Source organism: Glarea lozoyensis (assembly GCF_000409485.1).
Source record: "Glarea lozoyensis ATCC 20868 chromosome Unknown GLAREA3, whole genome shotgun sequence".
NCBI classification, from domain to species: domain Eukaryota; kingdom Fungi; phylum Ascomycota; class Leotiomycetes; order Helotiales; family Helotiaceae; genus Glarea; species Glarea lozoyensis.
Genome location: NW_007360998.1, coordinates 2,514,656 through 2,536,575, shown reverse-complemented (window position 1 = coordinate 2,536,575; position 21,920 = coordinate 2,514,656). Strand labels below are relative to the sequence as shown.

Genomic DNA, 21,920 nt, shown 5'->3' with positions numbered 1-21,920 from the left:
AGAGATGTGCAAGCTTACATTTACGTAGCAGACATCCTCGCAAGTTTTCAATCGTATCCATTAATATTAAAGTGATACTATACTTTCAATTAACATCCCAGGAAAGTACTTCCTAGTATTTCCTAACCCCTAACCTGCCTCAAAATCCTCAAACTCGGCACCATCCTAGGCCCAACCCACCAACCTCTCGTAACGCCCCGAACCCCATCCCTCACAAGATTAAACGCGCCAAACTGATTCATCTCCTCGGCTCGAATCCGCAATCTCCTCTCTTCCATCTCATTATCAGTCATATGCCCTTCTTCCTTCCCTAACTCCACATATGCATCCTCGACTGCACTTTTCACATCGTCGCTCGTTGGCGCTTCTCTCTTGCCTTGGTGAAGGACTGTGAGGTTGTTGGCCGCGTATATGCGCTCGAGATGTTCTGTGAATGAGGTTCCGTCGCCTGGACGGAGGAATTCGATTCCAGCATACGCGTATATGGTGTCGATGACTTCCCATTTGCCGATTGCGAGGGCGGGGTCTTGCATTATTGCGTAGTCGAATTGATACCAGAAGGAGGGTGTGACGAGGGTGGTGGAATTTTCGGTTTTGTCGTAGTGGATTTTCGTAGGATGGTTGTTGAGGAGGGTTGGGGAGGGGAGTTCGAGGAAGTGAGTTACGCCTGTCATGCAGGATAGGACGTCCATGTGGATATTTAGTTCAGAGGGTTGTGGCGTGCGGGCGAGGATTTCGTGGAGAGTTGAGAGAGCTTGGCCACCTGGGTAGTTGAGGGAGGAGATTAGGAGCATGCCGGTTGATGCTGCTAGACTTCCTAGGCTCGAAACGACCAGAAGAGCGGCTCCGACAGTGTATTTCAAGTTCTTGGATCGTCGAGTCCATATATACGAAGCAGATAAGGAGGCCGCTGCTGTAAGTGGCGGAACGACATAGATGATAAACCGTGCCTCCTTGTGTGGTTGAATGCTGTATATAGCAACGAAGAGTAACGATGGAATTACCAGATTCAGCGTACTCCTCTGCGTGGATGGCAAAGTAATCGCCAAAGGGATAAACAAGAGCTGAATCAACGGATTCAACAACAACTTCGGCAACAAACTCGTGAAATAAAACCCAAACGGCGAGGTCCCCCAATCACTACTCTTCCCCTCAAAAACATTATACCAAAATCCCCAGAGTTCCGGCCATAGCGGCTTTTGCCAAAAATACGAATCCACCAGACTTGTCGCCGCGATTGATAGTGTCCCACTCATCAACCCCGTAACAACCACATCCCTAATCGTAATCCGGAACTGAACAAGCCCAGCCAGGACCTGCATAGCAAGCAACAACGCGATCTCAGACCTAAAAACCACAGCCGAAAACACCATCAGCGAAATCCCAGCTCTCTGTCTACGAACCTCATCCTCCCGTGCCCGTCCTGGTACAGGAATAAAATACCCCATCGCCAACGTCGTAAATCCAAACGCAAACATATTCGGTAGTGTCCTACTCGCATAATATACCACGTGAAACTGGCTCAACTGGAGAAGCAAATACCATCTCCCTACTCCCTCCCCAAAGGCCGCGACCAACGTATCGCGGAAACTGAAAAGACATCGCGCGTTCCACAGCCCGAGGACGGCGCGCACGATATACTGGGCTTTCCCTGGGGATGTGAGAAGGAGGATGGGTTTTGAGACGGCGGCGAGGAGGAGGGCGCCGATGAAGGTGCGGGGGACGGCGCCGGGGAAGGAGATATGGTCGTAGGCGTTGAGGAGGGTGGTGTTGAGCGGGTTGAGCGGGAGGCCGTGGGTCAGGATGTCGTGGGTTGCTTGGATGTTGAAGGATTCTTCGACTTTGGTGTAGGGGGCTAGGAAGAGGTGGAGGAGGATTAGGGTAGGGAGGAGGACGGTGAAGATTGCGTCCAGAATCATGTTAGCATTGTGTGTTTGGGGGAAGGGGGAGGACAAACCGAGGGACTGCATGATGTTGGAGCTCGTGTCGAGCTCGCGGTTCAAGGGAGAGCTTCGAAGCTCTACTTGGAGGTCTTCAGGCTTCCAATTTCCTCATATCATCGCTATCTAACTTTGCAGCGTATCTCCCATCAACTCTTCAGCTTCGCTCTCAAAATTACAGCAAACAACCGAATTACTCAAACAAATTCCCAAATTCCCAAATTCCCAAAAACCATACATCTATCGACGTCGACACAAGGCTCCCAAACCACAACCCCAGCCTCGCTTACCTAACCCCCTCCCATCCCAAATCTGGCATCTCTCAACTACACCTACTCTCATTCTCCTCTCCAGACCACATCCACCACTCCATCCTCTCCCAAACCGTCACCATGCTGCTCTTCGGCTTTGGAAACCTTATATACAGTACCCATCCCCCATCCCCAAAACCCCATTCAAAACCACCTAACACCTCGCAGTCGCAGTCCTCCTCGTAAACGCCATGGCCATCCTCTCCGAAGACCGATTTCTCGCGCGCGTCGGTCTCTCGACGTCAGTTTCTGAGCCAGCGTTCGGGGGCCAGGGAGGGAGCGATGCGAGTATCAAGGGGAAATTCATAAATCTGGTTACGAGTGTGCGGACGTTGTTGAGGAGTAAGTGTGTTTCTTTTCGCGCCGGAGGAGAGAAGGAGAAGAGGGGATTGTTGGGGAGAAGGGGGGGGGAAAGGAATGGAAGGCTAATTAGGAATAGTACCATTGATAGCGGTCAACATAACAATTATACTGTATGAGATAGCGCTGGGTTGAAGGGGGAATGATTAGGCAGATGGGAGATCACAAAAATTGGCGCCACGAATTGGAGTGGGAAGATGGAATGGCAGAAGTTAGCTGGACGAGGTGACCAGACATTTGATATGCTGGGTGAAGCTATCTATGGCGCAAGGCGTTTGGGCGACATGTTGCTTGTGGACGGGGCGTAGGAGGGCACCTTGAGGCTATTAACAAAGAAACGTCCAGCTCGAGAAAATAATTACACTACACATAACCATCAAAATCATATCACAAAGTTCAAATAGCAACGAGATCTTAAAACCTGGACTCTCAACTCCGAAAGTCTCCATGCTGTTAAATACTGCTAATATTCCATTATATATCTCAACTATCCACCTTTCATATTAACTAGCTGTAAGATCAAACCAAAACCCGCCATGCAATATGATCTTCCGCAAGTTTGCTTATACATGTCGCCCAAAGAGGTCGGAGCCACTCAAAATTGTAACTTATATCCAGAAATAAAAACTCCCTGTATGACATATGTGTTGTGAATCGTGGTATCTTGTGAAAGACAAAAGACTGTTTCCTACTCGAGGTCTTCGTTTTCGTCATCGGCTTCATCCTTCATTCCAAAATCAAAGTGCTGTAAATGATGTTTGATATTTTTCCCCGCCCATAAAATGCGAATCATAGTACAAGTTATCTCTTTCAAACCTTACCGCTTTCGGAAGCGGACATTTCATCTTGCCATACTCGGCCATGCTTAAGAAGGGAATAGGTTACTCTTCTTTCGTCCCAGGCTGAAACTGAACCGGTCCTTGGTGGCTTTCGAGTGCTTTTCCGGAGTTTGTGGTCCCGAGTCTCCTTCAACCGCTGTGGATTCTTCTTTTGCTTCCGATTTCTTCCCGCCGCCAAGAAATCCAAAACTTTTTCGACTCATACTTTTCGATACCGTATGGGCTCTACTAAGTGATCCTATGGCTTTCTGCGCATGACCGTTCTCTTTTGCCGCACCGTTAGCACTACCGCCTTCAGCAAGCTTCCGCTTCTCTTCATCTTCTGCCGTTTGTTTGCTGGCGGCCAAAGCTCGTTTGATTTCTTCTTCCTCAGCTTTCGTTCGCTCCTTTCTCGTATTGGCCAAGTCCTTTCTCCTCTGCTCATCGGCCTTGATCTTGTCCTTCTCTGCCTGTTTTCTCGCTTTCTCAGCTTCTTTCAACTCCTTCTTCTCACGCTCTTTGTCCGCTTTACTCTTCGGTTTGGCCGGTTCTAGTATGGGCACGTGAGGTGCAGCCGGCGTTAAAGGTGCTGCTGGTGGGGGTGCCACGCCGGGCGAGGTTGGAAGGGGGCTAGAAACCGCATGGTCCAACGAGGCGTGTTCGTGTATCGTATCCACGGGCTGGGAAGGAATCGATTGATGTTTCGTTAACCCATTTGTTTGTGTTTTTCCAAGAGCGACGTCGGCTTCTTGTGTTGCAAGGGTCACTTCCGCAAGTCCTTCCGCTTCTTGTTCCTTGCGCATAGCTTCAACAGTTGTTTCCTGATAGAATAAGACATAGGCACATGCCTGGCCAGGTTTGTCTCCAAAGAAGTTCTTCACATAGTGCTTGTCAACTGGTTCCACCATCTCATCATCGAATAAGAGCCAGCCACGATCTTGAGTTTTGATAACAGACACGTAGTGACCGTGATATGCATTGCTACCGATGTGAACGACAATCGCATATAGCTCATAAAGTCGATCAGGATCCTCCGCATCGTCAGTAGTATTGAACATGCGCAAGTGATATGGGTACACAACTCGATGGAAGAGCTTTTGTAAGCGGGTCATATCCTCGGTGTATTTGAATCTCTTCAAATGTAAGGTCAAAATCTTAGGCAGTTTCTTGATCTTCATTCGCTTTTCAGCCTCTTGAAGTCCACCGCAATTATCACAGTGAAACTTGTTCCTCTCGCAAAGCATTTCTTCCGCGGAAAACTTTCTCAAACATGAGGTCACTGATGAATGTTCTTCAAGATCGATAGAAAGATCCAAAAAGGTCTCGTCTCGCTGAGACGCTGTCTCACAAGTTAGACATTTTGTTTCCGACGTCAAAGTGCCCTCGAATATGTCGTGAACCCATCCAGTGCCCGGAGATCTCGTGCCCGTGCCAGAAATGAGGCCCATGGCCATCGCACTGGAAGTCAGTGCGGATTTGTATGCTGAATTGGGATCATTCTGCGCTGAATCAAGTTCCTTCATCCTTTGTGCATTGGCTTCGACGTTTGAGATTACGGCGTTGAGTACGAGCCCATAAAATTCATGGGCATCTTGATGCATAGACGTTCGGAACATTTCATTGTCCCGTTTAAAGATTTCCAGAAACCTTTGAGGACTCAAAACTCCGGTCCGTGATGAATTTGCGATCATAGCCATGAAAATGTCTTTTAGTGCCGTAAACGTCGATTCCTCCATGCCATAGGACGCAGCATTTTCGTATGTCAAGTCCAAAATAGGTCCGGCAAGCATAGCATGCTTCTTCTTATATTCTGGCGAATCTGGCTTATCTTCCGGTCGCTGACCCGTAGCTGGAGGTGCTGGCTGCCCAGAATTGATCGCTGCCCTCCGCTTCATGGCTTCGGCCGCAGATATGCCCTTTGCTTTCCCAGGAGCGACGGCGCCATTCTGCATAGGTGCCCTTATTGGTGTGACGATCGGTGTTCGATTCCCGTTCGGTGTATCGTGGGGGGAGTGGGGAGGATATTTGACGACGTTTTCTCGAAAAGGCGTGGAATAATACAGCGCTTGAACAATTGAGTTGCAGTAGCTGTGGACAATTAGCTTTCACTTCATCGATCCCGTAGCTAGACAAACCATGTGTTTCCAAACTGAGAGGAACGTTAGCGCAATCCATTTAAAATGTGCTAGTATACTTACATTTTCCATTCCAAAGAATTTATCACTACCGTCTTCTCGTAAAGGCCCAGCATTCTGAAGCATCTTCACCAGCGGCGTGATTTCTGGCTCGGGTTCCGCATCTTTCTTGCCCCGCAGGGGAGAGTTGACGCCTGGGCTTGTCGCTCCCTAAAACGCGATATCCGTTAGTTCATGGTGTTTCTTGCTGGCAGTCAGAAGACCAGGCTGCCGACGAGTCCATCCAGTGTAGACAGTCCCCGAGAGATAGGATATACTGACGGACGCCGCTCCTTTGAACTTGCTTAAAAATGACATTGTTGCCGTCCTGTTCCAGCCAACAACAGGTCACCACTGCTCGTCACAACCTCTTTGCGCCTCGGCGGCGACAACGCAATTCGAGTAGGCAACTTAGGTCGTGATCATGCGCAAGGTGTCTTTTTGATCACAGATGTATCGATAATGTTAGACGCTCAGCTGAAAAGCAGATCCGACGAGTCGACCGTTCCTCCGCGAGCTAGCTGAGAGAACCTGTTCAACGCAACTCTACGGCGCAGGCGGGGTGGGAGCCTCGGGGTGTCTGTCGTAATCGAAGGGTGTGAATCGACACTGAGGTCAAGTGTGGCTAGGGAGCGGTGGATTGGTCTGAGGAATGGCAATGGAGGAACAAGCAGTTTGTCGTGTGGAAAGAGAGAAGGGCGGAGGGTTGTGGTGATGGAGAAAGCAGGGTGCGAGATGGGCGGGAGCAGAGCAGAGCAGAGTGGGTGTGAATGTTCGTGGGGACCAGCACCAGCGTCGAGCGTCACTGGTCTGATTGGGGCAGGTGTTGGTGGTGCGGGTGCTGTGGCTGGTTTTGCTTTAGGCTTGAAATAGGCTGCCCGCACCACGCTTCGGCGCACATCGACGCAGCTACAGGCCTCGAAGCAGCAGCACGAGAGCCTGGCCGTCCCCACGACCACCCCTCGACCACCCCCGTATTCCGAAGCTTCGAAGGAACTTCTAGCCGGGTTTGGTGGAACAGGCCAGTCCACCAGGTGCTCGGGAAAAGCAGCCGAAAGAAGACACCCATCGCGCGCCCTTCCTCCTCGAGTCTCAACCATGAGACATCGTACGCAGTTCTAGAAGCGCGGAAGCGACCTGATTCCAGCGCACAAACGGCATCGACCAAACCTTCACGATGCGGTGCCTACCGGCGGAGGTAACATTCAGATATTTCCTGGGACGAGAATCGCATTTTTCCTGGTCGCCCATTCAAGTAAGGTACGCACCTTGCCTGCATCAACACTGTACGGAAAGTACGCTACGCGCAGGAAGAACACGCAAGAGTGTATGGGCCAGCGTATCTTCCTTGCCCTTTCTTTTCCCCTCAAACATCACGCTTCCAATGAGAAGCAACTCGTCCGGGGCCCTTATTCTGTTTGCCCCATCTTTCGCCAATTCTTTTGAGAATTCGAGATTCCGCAGCCAATACCGGACCAGAGTATCACCAGTATGCAGCAAGCTTCGGTACGCGACACCTGCGTGGAAGACTCGAGGAAGGCAGAAATCCGAAAGATCATGCAGAGATATCACAACCGTCCCCATTGTTTTTCCTTAGAGGCTCAGAACTTCACATTTAGGTCGACTCCGCAAATAATAATGGCAATACTATTCCGCAGTGTGGGGTCAAGCTCGAGGGTTTCTAAACGGCGCTGTGGCTCCAGACATGTCGCGCTTCGCTCGTTGTGGTCGTTGAATCGTTGATCTGGTTTCTGGACCATGTCAAGCAGAAGGGATGGTACAGCATTATATTTCGGCGGCACTTATTCTCTCAACTGTTCGTCTACTCATTCTTGTCCGACAGCAAGCTGGAAGTCGTCTCTTCCATCTGCCATTGACCGCCGATACAATTGATTGATGCTCACCTATGACGAATGCCTCCTGCAAGAACGGGTATCAACGTGGAAAGCGCCCTATCATATTTACTGCTGGTATCGACAAACGACTTGAAGGCTGCATCATCGGCCCGGATCGATATGAAAGACACAAAAAAGGCGCATGTACAATTCGAGTCCTTGTAGATTGTGGGCAGCAGTGATTCTGGCAAAGCATTGTGAGGATTGGTGCGCTGATGTTGTGACAGGAGAAGCTTCCGATGACTTGCGAGCAACAGAGGTTGTTTGGGACCAAGTTGCGGCCGTCCTTTTTCTAGTTTCCATCAATCACATACAGACGCCCCACGATATCGAAACAAGTTGGTATGCAGCATCCGCACCAGTTCCTGGTACGGTATCTCTACAAAGCCTATTTGAGAATGTTGCGAGCATTTGTTGCGCATATAACCTACGCATTTTCACTAGGATTCTTCCTTTGCCTATTCCAAAGAAACCCAAATTCGGTCTCCTACAATCGCCAGGCGTGTGAAAACTTCGACAGACAATTTATACCAAACTTCGTCCAAAACGCCTGCTGGCTTTTGATCTTCAGTCAAATTACCCCACTTTGACACGGCTGAAAAACCGTCTCCGATGACCCAGAGCGACGCCTCCAACAAGCTGCAGTGCTGCCAAGTCAACCTCAATTGCTTGTGCTAAATAATATCTCAGAGGATCATTTCTACAGGCTAAAGTCGACTCTCCTTAGCGAAATCCTGAGCTGAAACGGGAATCCCAACTGCGAGAAATCTAACTTTACGATGGCCACATGGCAGGACAACCTCATCAACTCATGTTTCCCATGATTATCGAGGGGAGCCTGTCAAACACGTGGCTTGCGATCGAGTGATCGTCGGATTTCCCGTATTCCTGGATGCCGGGTTGAAACGGCCTAAAAGCGTGTGGGGTAAATGTCCTTGAGGAGGGGTTGTTCTCCTTTGTTTTAGCGTTGGAAATGCTGCTATTGTAACACCGTTTCACTGCTTGGTGTAGAAATTATCTACGAGAAGACTTGATATAGTAAGTGTAACATCTAAGAATTCTCAAATGAGATGAAGTTTCGTTTGATGATGTTTTAGGTAGACGAGGTCAATTGGATAGGACAGCTAACTTTATCTCTATTCAACGGTCTTACTACGGTGTAGCGGGTGATCCTTTGGCTAGGTCTAGGTGATTAACGTTTCCCTCGAATTCAGCTACGGTTGCTTTTGAAGCCACTCTGAACAAGCACGAAGTATTTGAGCTTGCCTGCACTAATCCAAACCTCGTCGTAGCCTCCGGATTCTCAATATCGTCGATACAATACTCTATTAAAATCTATCCTTCTGCCATTATGAGTCCAAGTTACTGTCCAACTATTTTATCGCATTAGTGGTTTGGCACAACTTGTTTTGAAGTTTTGGACCTCACAATTACCAGGATGAACATCAGTCTCTCCACGAGCGACGTACAAAATATGCATTTAGCCTATTCCAACATTACCTACAAACAAACATTATCCTCGCGTATGTTCCCTATTGAAGATTAGTCCCGGCTCAGAATTCATATTCAGAATCATGGCGACGAGTCTGAATCATGTGGATCACCGACTGGCCTAGTCGTCAATGGTGCTCGCGATTCAATACTCGCTACCACATCTTCAAATTCGATGGTCATTTGACATCATCGCACTGCCACAGCAGGGCCAGGCCTTTATTCTCTTGATCGTTCATCGGTTGAGAGTTAAGTAATATCGCACAGTCGATTAAAGTACTAAGTACTAAGAGCGAAACCACGTCAAGATTAGGACCAAACAATACAGCGCAATGATAAGAAAAAGAGAGGGGATATTTCAACGACGAGTCGGTACCCAAAATCTGAGGGTGGTATACTAGGTACGGATCAACAAAAATTAGGTCTCGCAATCATCTATCCTATGGCTTAAGAAAATGCCCAAGTATTAAGAAATAAAGTCTTTGGTTTAGATGAACAGCATGAATTCTGAGAACATCGTAAACGCTGGAGATAATTGTGACGATAGGATATCGAGGCATCCTGAAGATTTGATTTATAGATGCGTCGCGGCGTAGGATATAACAGTGTTGAGCCGTCTACACAACATTGTTTGAAGAGCAAGAAAATGTATTATACCAATCAATCCAATAAACAAGGTATCATTCAACACTTCTAATCTAATAACTAACTATATATCCAACACCGTCTACCCCAACTACTAATACACCCCATCTAACATACACGCTTAGAACTCCCAGCAATGCCTCTTTAATCTAAATCTATACACACTCACTGCAAATCCTTCAACCTCTTCGTCGCAAACGCCGCGCCAATTGTGCTCAACGCCCCAATAAAAAGACACACGGCAATAGCATTCGGGCCATCCGTCCCATGATGTTCATCCGGATGCGCATCATGTGCTAATTCCGGGCTCTTCCCCGGTTCTAGAATACTAAATACAATCATACTTATGAACGTGCCGATGAACTGCGGGATCGTGGTGTAGATATTCAGGATGCCGAAGTAGAGACCGGAGAGTTCGCCGGTGGAGGACACGGGGTCGTCGAGGAGGCCGTGTTCGAGTTTGAAAGGCGTGCTGGGGGAGGTCATTTCTATTCGCGAGGAGGAGAGACGTCGGTGGGAGGGTGCGGTGCTGGAGAGTCGGTTTACTTCGATTCCGAGGTAGGTGTTTGGTGCCCAGGTTGCGAGGGCCCAGGGTAAACCGCAGAGGGCGACGAGGAAGGTTGCTGCGCGAAAGGAATGCACGAAAGGTGCCATCATCATTACACTGCTGAACATGCAGTGACCCCACATCCAGGCTGTGAGGAGATCGGGCTTGTACTCGTTGAATTTGGTGACGATACCTGCTATCGCTGCCGGTGGTCGAGCTGTAAATCCTTCTTCGTCGGGTGATTTGACAAGTTGTGGCAGGATGAAGGCTCCAATACAGGTAACAGTTGAGAAGACTACAAGTGACATGCTGCCGATTCTTCCAATGTCTCCTAGTGCGTCTTTGGATTGCTTGACATCGTGAGGCGCATCGTATCTGAAATATGTCTCGCCTACCCAAGTTGTGGAATAGAACAGAAACGGAAACCAACCAATCCACTAGTTTTGAATTAGCATGTTAGAGAAACAGAAAGCACGAGATGAACTTACACTCCACACTTGCACATTACAGATAGCCTGAATCCTTGGAGGTAAGTTCGTAGCTGTCTTGAAAATATGGCTAATCATCTGAAGAGGCCCTGCTTTTGATTCTGTAGACTTGCTTGAAACTAGCACTCGTTCCGTAACTGCCCATGAAGTAACACTAACTGCGAATATCAATCCAAAAGCAGCGATCAAAGTCAACTTCTTGAATTGAGTATCACCAAACGAGGGTCCAAAGACTGCGACAAGGTCAATGGTGCCGGCTACGTATCCAATGATGTGGCCCATAGCAGCCATTCGGCTTCCTGTATCAGGTCAGAATAGTTCTTTTGCATATGTCGAGGGGTTTCTCACCCCAGGAGCTTCCAGCCTGTTGTTTTGGAATTGGCAGTGTATCAACAATCAAGCTTCGACAGCATGCTTGTACCGCGTTGATAGCAAAATCGACCGCATATATGGCCAGAACAGCAACGAAGATGGTAACCGTCTTTCTAAAGTCCCCTTCCTCAATGAAATGTCCAACGATTTCTTTCGTCCAGCCAAGCACTATCAAACACGCCGCAACTAGGAGAGATCCTATTACCATCACCGGCCGCCGTCTACCATATTTCGATGTTGACCTGTCCGCAATTACTCCAACAATAGGTTGCATTATCAGACCCGAAAGCGGTCCCGCGATCCAAACCAAGGAAGTTTTCGATTTCGTGAGTCCGAGTTGTAATAGATAGGGTGTGCAATCTGTCCCAATTAGCAATTGGCCTACTGTCAACATGCCTCTCTACTCACAAGTCATTTCAATTCCCCAAGTAAACCTGTATATCCAATTAGCTCCCTATCGTGCTCGATTGTGCCCCACGGAATCTCATGTATACTCACTGTAGACCCACCAGCGAGAAGGTCAACAGTGCCATTCGCATCGTCTCCGTAGAGCCCTTGACATGAGGTTGTCCACTCCATGATGCCATCTCCTTTCTCGCGCCCAGAATATGCGGTTTCTCAAATGTACTTTCAAACACCTCCTCCACCTCAACCTGTCCCGCGAACTTCTCAGCCGTATCGATAGCCTCACGGCCACGCGTCCCTGGGGTACGAAATTGCGAATCTGGCATTTTGGAGTTAGTTTTCGAGGTGCATTTCGTGATTAAATATTTCGAGAACAGATGAGGGTACAAAACTTACAGATTAAAGCGTCACATCAGAACTTTAAAGGTGGCATGAATTCCCTATGCGTGGTGGTGTGTGGCTTTTGGGGGTTAAATGGGAGGAATGTTGGACTCGCGGCTACGCTGTCAGCCCTGTGGTTGACGTCCCAAAGTGACGAGACTTCAGGGGCTGGCAAGCGATAGCGGACCCACGAACACCAGAGCAACGTATGCCGTGTCTTTATTTAGAACCTGTATCTTCAGCCGACAGCCTTACATTGCTTCGATAATACGTCTTATGCACAATAGTACTAAGTCTTAAGTCATCAATGCTCCCTTGGGTATCTTAAATACAAAAAAGTATACTGTCTTCTGCCTAAAATTGCTCCATCTTCTCTTCCAATTCTTTAACCCAACCTTCAACAACCTTAATGTTCCCGCTCATAACAGTCTCGTTCTCGCCAAAAGCGCTTTCTACCTTTTCGAGCCCTTCTCGCCATTTTCTTATCTCCTCCGCCATTCCAATCTGTTTCTTTTCGATTGCATCTAGACTTTCACTAGCGGTCGCAGCGTCGGCATGAATAGCTCGTAAAGACCTTAGTCGGTCGAGCAAAGAGGGTAAGATAGGTGCTAAGTTCTCAATTGTTGGCAATGTACCATAAAGTGCATGGATTTTTGCAGTTTCTTGCGACTCTTCATCATCGTCTGAGGCGGCATCACCGCCTCCTGCTCTTAATGATTGCTGCGCTGCTTTGGCAGCCTTCCGAGACTCGTGTAACTTGTCAGCGTCCTGTGTAAGCGAACGTACTCGACGGCTGATACCATCTAGAGAAGATGGCGTTGTTTCTGCAATCAATGAGATTTGACGATGTAGCGTGTCAAGTGTAGGTAGGATCGCTTTGGGTGTGCCATTGGCATTCAAAGCAATTGGCTCCAGGCCCAGTGCCTTTTCTAACATTGCTAGCCGGCCATCAAACTCGGCGGCTTTCGCTAAGGCATGACTTTGCTGATATGTCGGCGCGTAGGTAACTGTGTATGTAGAGGGTTCCCCAGTGCCCTTTACTGTTTGTGGTGGTCCGTTCGCTTGTATCCCAGTGCCCAGGTCCTTTGCAAAGTTTACAGCACCTCCTTCGTTCGTGGATATACCGTCCAGAATCTTGCTGAGCGCTGCAACATCAGGTTCTAAATCTTTGGATATTGTTGCACTGGCTCCCTTTCCCACCGCTCGCCTGCCTACTTCGGCTTTGACTTCTTCGACCTCTCGTCTTAATCTTGCTAGCTTCCTTTCCAGTCCTTCTCCATCGTCATCATCACTCGAGTCCCCATATTCCTCGGTACCGTTTGCTTTGACACGCTGTCGTCTCGAGGATGCCTTGTAGGATTTCCGCTTCGCGGTCACTCTATCAGAGAAATCTACATCACGAGCATCAATTCGTGCGGGCTCGAAATGTGTGCGGGCTTCATCGGGGCGGAGGCGCGACCGAAAAACTCCAGACGTCCGAGAGGTGCCAGAGACATCATCTTCGTCGTTATCGAAATCTTTGTATGATGATGAAGTAGACTGTGAGCGTGCTCTTCCTGTCTAATGAATGTGAGAAAGGATCTCCCAAGCAGGTCAGATACTGACCGGTGCGGTAGAATTGTCGTCAGTAAGTTCTGGTGTTTCGTAGACGTCTGGAGCAGAATCCTAATAGTGACAGAATTAGCCAGAGATTCCCTGAGAACAGATAAACTCAAAATCAATACCAGATCTGGAAGCTCGGCATATTTTTTATTCAGCGCCATGATGTGAGAGAATGATCGATTGCTCGGGACAATGAGGTTTGAACTTATCCATGCATGCTTTCAGGTACCGAATGCGGCAGACAACAGGGATCCTGGAAGCTTTGACCATCACGCCCTTGTATTCTCTGCCGAGTCGACCTCATTGTTCTTGCGAGTCGTGAAGAATAAGTCTCCACGACTTTTCGCAGAAGGGATCCAGACTCGATTTGGCTTTTCTGGTTATTCCTGTCACCATAAATACTTCAATATTTTGTGGCTCAAACGGTAGTTACCTATTCAATGCTTCTACGATAACTTACCATTCCGGAGGAGCAGCTGGAGAAAGACGCGACTCGACGCGTTCCCATTCCACAGTGATGTCTGGTGTGTCAAATTATCTTTATTTGCAAAACCACACAGCACGGCGTGTGGGGCTGACTCGTTCAGACCGCCCGAGTGGAGGTTGTCAGCCCAAAAAATACAAGTACAGTTCCAGTCCAAGTCCACCTCCAAAAGAATTCAAGTTGCACACTTTGGAAGAGTCCAAACAAGATGAAGCTGAGGAGGACATATTGGCACCACCCGCTTCAGAGAGCTCAGACGACGAAGCAGACAGACAGCGTGCAAATATACAGCCAAGCACAAACATTGGCAAGAAAGCAAAGGTAGGAAAACCGGCGAGTTCGAGGGGCAAGCCCAAAGGTCCAACCATAAATGGCAATAGCAAATTGGAGACAAAGCCAAAATCGTCAGTGTCATCACAGGATAATGGACAAGCTAGCCCGAAGAGAAAGAGCCAGGAGGATTTTGAGGGAGGTGTCTGGGAGAAGAGGAAGAAAAGAGTGAAAACCCAGGCGAAATATGGGAGCCAGTCTAGTCAAGGAAAGGGTAAAGGCAAAAGTGCGACTAATGTCATGTCCTCCAACAATTCTGAAGGTTTGTGGAATCTGTACTTTCGCGTTACTGTCCAAGAAACTAATCTACAATAGGTGGAGCACAGAAGTCGTCTGTTCTAGGCTTCAAAACTGTGGAAGCTTTGTCTGACCCAGATACCCCTCCAAAGAAAGAAAGACAAGATGGGATTAAGAAATTTTCTCCGATTAGTTCTCCAGAGGCAACCCCAGTCAAGGCGAACCAGCTCAAAGTCTCAGGTTCTCTTTCCCCGACCCCAGTCAAGAAAGATTCCGGATTCGTTAAGCCCGAATATGATGATTTCGACGAACTCAACACACCGAATTCGCCAAGCTCGGTCGCGAGTAAAGTAAAGAAGCACAAAAATGTGGCAAATGATGACCCCTCAGTATCATCGTCTTCCTTCAAGATGCTTGGCGGCATAGATGAGTTGGCTATTCAAGCCCGTGCCTTCATTGATCAGGACAGCCTTGATGCTCAATCTTTACTGGCTCATGAGAATGAAATCACTGGCTCGCAGAGTAAACGATGTCCCATGTGCAAGAAGATGGTTGACGATGAATATCTGCGGAAGTTCAAAGGTCTCAGCACTCGTATGCAGATGAAGTCTTGCCAGTCTCATCAGAAAACTACAGCTATCGAGGAATGGAAAACGAAAGGTTACCCAGTCATAAATTGGGAACGTCTGAGCTCCCGGATAGATGAACATCACCAATTCATCGAAGGTCTGATTAAAGGCGCAGAGTGTCATTCTCGATCCCTGCTTGAAGAGAGGATACAGGCTGGGAAAGAACGTAACCTTCTTACTACGACTTCAAATCTCATTCCCGGTTATTATGGAGCGCGGGGTCTCCGTGATATTTCACAGCAGGTAATGGAGAATTTTTCCGAACTCCTTAGGGAAAGAGCTGTCAAAGATAAAACAATAGCGGCCAGAACCGTGACGGGCTTTCTGCACTCAGTTATTGTACCCGAAGTTACGGTATTGCTAATTGCCGATGATATGAAAGTTGGCACAGAAAAGGCGAGAGACATCCTGAATGATAGTGTTGGCCTGGGCGAGATGGTCCATGAAGATATAAAGGACGTCGTCAAGAGACGTGTTCGGGGTAGCGATGATGACGAAGATTTTGATTGATGATTGAGATTTACGGGACTTTGATACCCACAATGGCGTTGGTTTCAGCATGTGCGCAGGGCTGTGTGCTAGATTAGCATGGCAGGGTGTACATGAGCGATTAGGCTGCAATGCCGAGCGTATTAGAATTATGTCTTATAGACCGGATCATATCCACATTTTGGCTAGAATTCAAGAGCGAGCTTCACTGTTACGAAACTATTACCAAGACTTCAGCTCGAAGACAACATAATAGATCGCCTGTGAGTGTGGGATCTTAATATCACTCCATGACAGTCTGCAAGAAATCTACTAGAACTGATTTCATAAATCTAAACTCTTTTCATCCAATCGATCTCAACATCTAGAATGAAGTCTATTGTACAACTTCCATAAACTCGCAAGCTCCATCGTCCCAACTCGCAAAGCAAGCCGCTATCTGATTATCATCAGCTGTTGGTAGGCAAAATAATCGATACTCGGCAGTTGATGAAGGGTAGTTATCATCAACTATCGATCCGGTCCTCAAATTAATCGCGGTCACTAAATGTGTAGTACTGCGTGTGATTTCCTACGGTGATAGTTCAACCCTAATGCGGGTAGCGACTCGACAACCACTCATGTAACTCTGGAACTCGCCTCTCCAGCCCATGGTTTCTTCTAGTCAGCTCCTCGACTCTACTCTCCATCAGACCGGTGCTTCTCCTCAGCTCCTCCAAATCTCTCAATATCCGATGCAGCCGCTCCTCGACGCCCACCCGAATACTTTGAATTATCGGCTCAGCGCTGGTCCGGTCACCAAGAGCCATACTCTCTGACTCTCTAGTCTCATTGGAATCTGTTGTTGTTGATGCTGGTAAGGAAGCCATCGTTGCCCGTATGGCACTAATTTCTCTCTGTAAAGAACCAACTTCAAAATCTCGGTCATTGTCATCATCATCATCAGAACAAACTGGCACGTTCTCCTCCTCCTCGACAACGGTCTGCGCACCTGCAAGAATATCATCCATATCATCATCGGAATAGCCCTCACGGTCAGCAATCTGCGCGGTTGGAGGTTGACGGCGTGAGCGAGTGGACGGAGTCCAAAGGCTATTTCTTGTATACGCATCTTCATTTGGGTACGTGATCCGCCGGCTGTACGTCGTGTCGGTGAGTTCGCAGACAGTGAAGCTAATGACACTGAATGGCGATGCGTCTATAACTTCGCGCATGTGAGTGAAGGCACGCTTTTGGTACTGAAACCAATTCGTTAGTTTCAAACGATTGACATAATATCAAGAATACTTAGCGCTTTACCTGGTGAACACATTCCTCATCCAGCTTCGTGAATGCCTTCCTAACCTACGACCGTTAGCACTCTTCTTACTTCCTCCTCCTTAAGTTTCGAAACTAACCTCACGTTGCAACTCTCTCATCTCCTCGTCACAAATCAAGCCCCTGACCCCATTCTCCTTACAAAAACTAGTGGCTAGACGAAGAATGTAGGACGCTATGAGGCCATGGCGGGCATCCACAACCTTTGTTTCGTATTCTTGCAGGAAATACTTCCAACACTCGATAACATCATGATAGTCTTGGCCGAACTCACGCACTCTCTCTTTATCGTCCGCACTATATTTGGCAAGATTGTCAGTTCATGTGCTACGAACGCGTAGAATACTCTTACAGGCCATCGAGGGTTTGATGTCCATGAGGATAAAGCTGGAGTAGGAGCCGCTCCTAGTCTCGTTAGCAAGTTATCATTGGGAGATTTGGGGTTCACAACATACAATAGCTTCAAAAGGCTCCCAGCCATCATCGTGTACAGAAAGCAACGCCACCATTCTCGCGACATTGTAATGCCATTTTGGATCTGGAACAGGAGGTGCTGATCCGTAAGCACGCCGTCTTGACAGGCGCGTTGTAGAGCTCGATCTAGCTTCTATTGCGGAGAGCACTTCCGATTGGGTGGCATTTAAGGACAGGGAGCCAGGTGATGTTGTCTGGGTGGAAGTATCTTCAGTCTCTGGGTTGGTTGCTTGGACTGGAGGAACTTCGATGGATTGGATGACGCGAAGGGTCTCTTGAAGGATTGTATTGTCAGGCTCAGCGATGTGGTCTGTTGGAGGTATGGTAGGTGCGTTTGAAGCTGTTGTTTCTGGATTGTCAGTTTGTTCTGATGCGTTGTGAGGAGCTGAGGAGGTTGCTTCGGGATTCTCAATTGCCTCTGAGGCGTCAAGAGAAGCAGGTGATGCTTCAGTGTCGTCGGTAGATCCGACGAGGGTGAGAGGGGCCGGGGAGGTTCCTTCCGCATTATCACTTAGTTCTGAGATGTTTGGAAGCGCTGAGGTGACTTGTTCAGAGTCGTCGACCGATTCTGAGACGTTAGAGGGTGCTGAACAGGTCTGGGGGTTGTCAATTGGGTTTGCAATATCGAGAGATGTGGAAGAAGTAAGTTCAATGTCCATCGCTTCTGACATGTTGAGAGGGGCTGGAGTGGTTGCTTCCGGCTGTTCAGAAGGCTCTGAAATATCGAGAGACTCAGCAGAGATCGTCGGGGGTTGATCAATTTGATGTGACAAGATCAGATGTGCTGAAGATGTCGACTCGGTATTGTCAATTGGTTCTGCCATGTTGAGAGATGGGTTGAAAACCGAATGGCTGTAGGTCGGAAAGCGCAGCGCTTGAGGTCTAGAGGGCGGTGGTAACGGATGGATGATGAAGATCGAGGGGTCGACATTTTCGACGCGTTTTAAGAACTGGTGCCTACTGTGTGATGCAATTGACATTCACTTTCGTTGTCAATGTATCTAGACGTACTCGCTTAGTCTCGGTCGACGGGCCAGATAATTGTTGGAGTGCGAAGTCCACAAGGTGACTTGCACTCGTTGAGGGTTATGTACGAAGACATATCTGACGACGATTTTCGATGTAATATGAGAGATTCTTGTATATTCTAGGAGTGAATGAATAGGGGCTAGAAGTAAATAAATTGTAGATACCTAAGTATAATTTATAGGCTATGATTCACAGTCTATTAGATGCCCTAGAGCTTGAAGGTTTTTTCCTACCTTTCCACATTGTATGTTATCTACCCTTATATTTCAAATGGTTATGAGCGTTTTTTGTCTGAAACCCCTTTTGGAAAAGAACAATAATATGAATGATCACGGCACCCCCGACGAGTTTATGGATTTGGAAAGACTTGCCGGTCAATCGAACTACCTCAGATGGAGTAGTGATTTTAAACTTATTGCCCAATGTAAAGGAGTATGGTCAATTATCGCCGGAGAGGAGGAAATCCTGGCAAAACCAAATCGAAGTGATTACTTTGAGTCAACTGTACGAACCAGCGACAGATTGAAATCGAAGGAACCAGCGGTAGAGAAACCTTCGGACCAGCAGACACCTTCGGATCAAAGCGCAAGAATCGCCGAATACCGTCTTGATCTTGACGAGTATGAAGACAATGAACGGAGAGCACGTCTAGCCATGATGTTAATTATCTACTGGACAGATCCGTCGATTCGCGGCACACTACTACAATATGATACCCCAGCCGCCATATGGAAGGTGGTGAAAGATCAGTACCAAATGTAACATATAAAAAAGACTTACTATCATGATCAGCAGTAGCATTCATATTTTCGGCCCCTTCAAGAGAGGGGGTGTGGTGATCAAAATATGTTATCTCAAATTCACTATAATCCTAACCTCTAAACAAGCCATAACATCCAACCCTTCAAAAACCAAAGTGGAAATGCCCCAGATGCCATAGACAAGAAAAGTATATGCATGATAAAAACCAAAGAACGCCAGAGATGACCATGCCATCGACGCCTTCGCTTAAATGAATGATAATTCGACACTCCGCCTCAATCCTGATGTCTCCGCTCTTCATCCTCCTCATCATCACTTGCTAACAATGCACGATCTTCACGGTCGTCTTCATCCTGATGCGGAGTGGATAGCCCACTCTCTTCGCGTCTTCGTCCTTCAAGAACTTCGGCGAGTTTAGTGCCCTCCTCTTTGCCACGGTCTACGTCGACAAAGTATAGTATAGGCGCGGGCAGACCCACGAGTACAGCTAAGAACCAAAAGGCTGGGCGAATGCTGCCTGTACGGTCCACTATGATTCCGACAATTGCGGGACCGAAGATACTAGATCCTTTGTCGGTAATGGCATATAAGGCGTAAAATGCGGCTTCTGATCCTGGGGGGATGAGTTCACCGAATAAAGCACGACAATAACTGCTTAGCCCACCGAGAACAAACCCGTAGACGAAGCCTAAGGGATACATCTCCCATGGCTGTTGGAGACCTATGACTCCCCATCTCTTGACGAAAGGGATATAGCTTAATAAACCATAGAGCGGGATTATTTCAAATAGGAAGATGCACGCCATAATCGTTTGATGGGGTTTTAGCTTAAGCCCTCGTGATATAGCAGCCCACGAGAATGCACCAATTACACCTGCGGTCGTCGCAATGACATTGATAAGGCCGAGAGCTGGAGCTTTCATCTGTAGGGTAGTCTTAGCGTATAGTACTGCTGTGCCCGAAACTGTAGCAATCGCATCCGATAACAAAAACCAAGCGGCTAAGAACAACACAATATCTTTCAGACGACGAGCCAGTTTCACGGTCCGCCATAGAGAGCTCCACGCATAGGTGAAGTACGCAAACCATGAGCGTGTAGAACTCGGGTCGTTTGGGTTCATAGATCTCAACGGAGGTCCCGGTCTAGGTCTTAACCACATCGCAGCTGGAAAGGTAAACACGAACCACCATGCTCCTACGAGGAAGAGCGCGACGCGTAATGAGAGGGTCGAACTACCCATGGCGAAAACGACCAGAATGCACATGCATTGTAAAAATAATCCTGCGCTGTATCCAATCCCGATGCCCTTTGAAGAGATCTCTGTAGCTAGCTGTAATTCAACGGAAGTCAGGCTTTCCGCCGGTGGCTTCGGACTTATCGCATCTGGTACGTCTAGAAGCGCTGCGTTAGAATTTATGGAGAGACTATCATCAGATCTCGAGAGAGAATCTTCAGGAGGCTGTTGTCCGATATGTGTCGATCTCAAGTCCGGTGTAGCTTCCGGGGAGAGGTATTGCGTCCTTGGGTGATGTCGGACCAGTAGCGGGAGAAATGAGTTCAGCAAAACAAAACTCGCCCCGAAACACGTATTCGAAATCATTGCTAGCAGCGCCCCGAAAAGATATATTTTGGGAACCACTGCCAGAAAGAGCATCGTTGCCACAGCACCAGAGAATGCAAAGAATAAAAGCAGCCGCTTTCTGTAGTTACCATGGTCTGCAGCGCAGCTTATGGATACCACCAAGATTGCCTGGAAAAGAACACTCAGTGAGAAAGTGTACATTGCAAAGCTAGCAGTGTTTATCTCGATCCAACCCCCCACGTTCACTATACAAGGACCATCGTCTTTTGATGCTCCTGGTAGTCCAGGGGCGCGGTTGGCAGCTGAACATGGTGTTTTACGATCCTTCAAGAGGACACCATTCTCACTGGCAAGTTGTTCGAGAGTAATAGGAATAAATGATCCTATAAATCAACCATTGTCAGTAGATGTCACAAATGACTATAGATATCATTTGGCAGGCTATTCGAAAGGTTCGAAATAAAAGCAATGCAATAGGTCGACAGACCAGCCCAAATGCTAAGACCCGTTCACACTAAGAGTGACTACCACAGCGATACCTCGAAGAGAAGAGCCTAGACTTACCCATTCCACATATCACGAATACTTCGGCCGCAAAAGCATATGCGTACCATCCTGACAACTCTTTCCGGCTCGTCAAGCGTGTATCCTCACCCTCATACTGAGACGGTTCATCTCGATAACCGGCGCCTGATTCGGGCCCCATACTCTCGTGGTCTGCGGTGCTGGATCGCTCGTCATCGGCCTCGAAGGAAGAAGAATATGACCTCGTCGAATGTTTTGTGCTATTGGAGGACTGCGCGCGTGGAGTTGGAGGTGGAATTAAACGTGGTTCGACGCGAGGAACCATGATATCACCAACGAAGTACCAATGCCTGCCTGTACCGGCGGTTCACCAGTCCTGTCTGTGCCTGTGCTCTGGCACGGTTTTGACCATACAAAAAGCTGGCGCAGCAAGCAAGCGTGGGAGCGTGTTACCCGACTGGATTCAACCGCTCAGGAGTAAGAACTTCGCGACTGCAACATTCTTGGCTGACGGCTGTGAGCGCGCATAGGTTGGCACGTTTTTGCAATCGTAGGACGAGGAGAGAGGGTGCGGGCGAGATTGGCAGGCGAGGAGATCCGCAGTCTGGTGCAGTCGGAGGGAGAATGTGTTG

General features: G+C 48.1%; 9 protein-coding genes across 9 annotated transcripts; 3 read left to right on the top strand and 6 right to left on the bottom strand.

The window, feature by feature from the left end:
• Nucleotides 1–122: 122 nt before the first annotated feature.
• Nucleotides 123–1,919, bottom strand: GLAREA_00829 (uncharacterized protein; the record flags this gene model as incomplete). The annotated part of the gene is made up of 1 exon (XM_008085587.1): nucleotides 123–1,919. One exon carries the CDS (start codon nucleotides 1,917–1,919, stop codon nucleotides 123–125), a length of 1,797 nt encoding a protein of 598 aa, XP_008083778.1.
• A 523-nt stretch (nucleotides 1,920–2,442) lies between these two features.
• GLAREA_00828 (uncharacterized protein) lies at nucleotides 2,443–2,730 on the top strand (the record flags this gene model as incomplete). The annotated part of the gene is made up of 2 exons (XM_008085586.1): nucleotides 2,443–2,597; nucleotides 2,685–2,730. 2 exons carry the CDS (start codon nucleotides 2,443–2,445, stop codon nucleotides 2,728–2,730), a joined length of 201 nt encoding a protein of 66 aa, XP_008083777.1.
• A 746-nt stretch (nucleotides 2,731–3,476) lies between these two features.
• Nucleotides 3,477–6,703, bottom strand: GLAREA_00827 (Cysteine proteinase; the record flags this gene model as incomplete). Its single annotated transcript, XM_008085585.1, has 4 exons — nucleotides 3,477–5,517; nucleotides 5,565–5,578; nucleotides 5,628–5,774; nucleotides 6,212–6,703. The coding sequence occupies 4 exons, from the start codon at nucleotides 6,701–6,703 to the stop codon at nucleotides 3,477–3,479; spliced, it is 2,694 nt and encodes an 897-aa protein (XP_008083776.1).
• Nucleotides 6,704–9,799: 3,096 nt separating this feature from the next.
• GLAREA_00826 (MFS general substrate transporter) lies at nucleotides 9,800–11,772 on the bottom strand (the record flags this gene model as incomplete). The annotated part of the gene is made up of 5 exons (XM_008085584.1): nucleotides 9,800–10,618; nucleotides 10,670–10,968; nucleotides 11,018–11,401; nucleotides 11,450–11,475; nucleotides 11,540–11,772. 5 exons carry the CDS (start codon nucleotides 11,770–11,772, stop codon nucleotides 9,800–9,802), a joined length of 1,761 nt encoding a protein of 586 aa, XP_008083775.1.
• A 409-nt stretch (nucleotides 11,773–12,181) lies between these two features.
• GLAREA_00825 (uncharacterized protein) lies at nucleotides 12,182–13,590 on the bottom strand (the record flags this gene model as incomplete). The annotated part of the gene is made up of 3 exons (XM_008085583.1): nucleotides 12,182–13,387; nucleotides 13,433–13,492; nucleotides 13,552–13,590. The coding sequence occupies 3 exons, from the start codon at nucleotides 13,588–13,590 to the stop codon at nucleotides 12,182–12,184; spliced, it is 1,305 nt and encodes a 434-aa protein (XP_008083774.1).
• Nucleotides 13,591–13,946: 356 nt separating this feature from the next.
• Nucleotides 13,947–15,619, top strand: GLAREA_00824 (uncharacterized protein; the record flags this gene model as incomplete). Its single annotated transcript, XM_008085582.1, has 2 exons — nucleotides 13,947–14,505; nucleotides 14,559–15,619. The coding sequence occupies 2 exons, from the start codon at nucleotides 13,947–13,949 to the stop codon at nucleotides 15,617–15,619; spliced, it is 1,620 nt and encodes a 539-aa protein (XP_008083773.1).
• A 569-nt stretch (nucleotides 15,620–16,188) lies between these two features.
• On the bottom strand, nucleotides 16,189–18,213 carry GLAREA_00823 (uncharacterized protein; the record flags this gene model as incomplete). The annotated part of the gene is made up of 5 exons (XM_008085581.1): nucleotides 16,189–16,836; nucleotides 16,898–16,942; nucleotides 16,996–17,212; nucleotides 17,268–17,320; nucleotides 17,371–18,213. The coding sequence occupies 5 exons, from the start codon at nucleotides 18,211–18,213 to the stop codon at nucleotides 16,189–16,191; spliced, it is 1,806 nt and encodes a 601-aa protein (XP_008083772.1).
• A 526-nt stretch (nucleotides 18,214–18,739) lies between these two features.
• GLAREA_00822 (uncharacterized protein) lies at nucleotides 18,740–19,180 on the top strand (the record flags this gene model as incomplete). The annotated part of the gene is made up of 1 exon (XM_008085580.1): nucleotides 18,740–19,180. The coding sequence occupies one exon, from the start codon at nucleotides 18,740–18,742 to the stop codon at nucleotides 19,178–19,180; it is 441 nt and encodes a 146-aa protein (XP_008083771.1).
• A 275-nt stretch (nucleotides 19,181–19,455) lies between these two features.
• On the bottom strand, nucleotides 19,456–21,613 carry GLAREA_00821 (MFS general substrate transporter; the record flags this gene model as incomplete). Its single annotated transcript, XM_008085579.1, has 2 exons — nucleotides 19,456–21,146; nucleotides 21,328–21,613. 2 exons carry the CDS (start codon nucleotides 21,611–21,613, stop codon nucleotides 19,456–19,458), a joined length of 1,977 nt encoding a protein of 658 aa, XP_008083770.1.
• Between the last annotated feature and the right edge of the window lie 307 nt (nucleotides 21,614–21,920).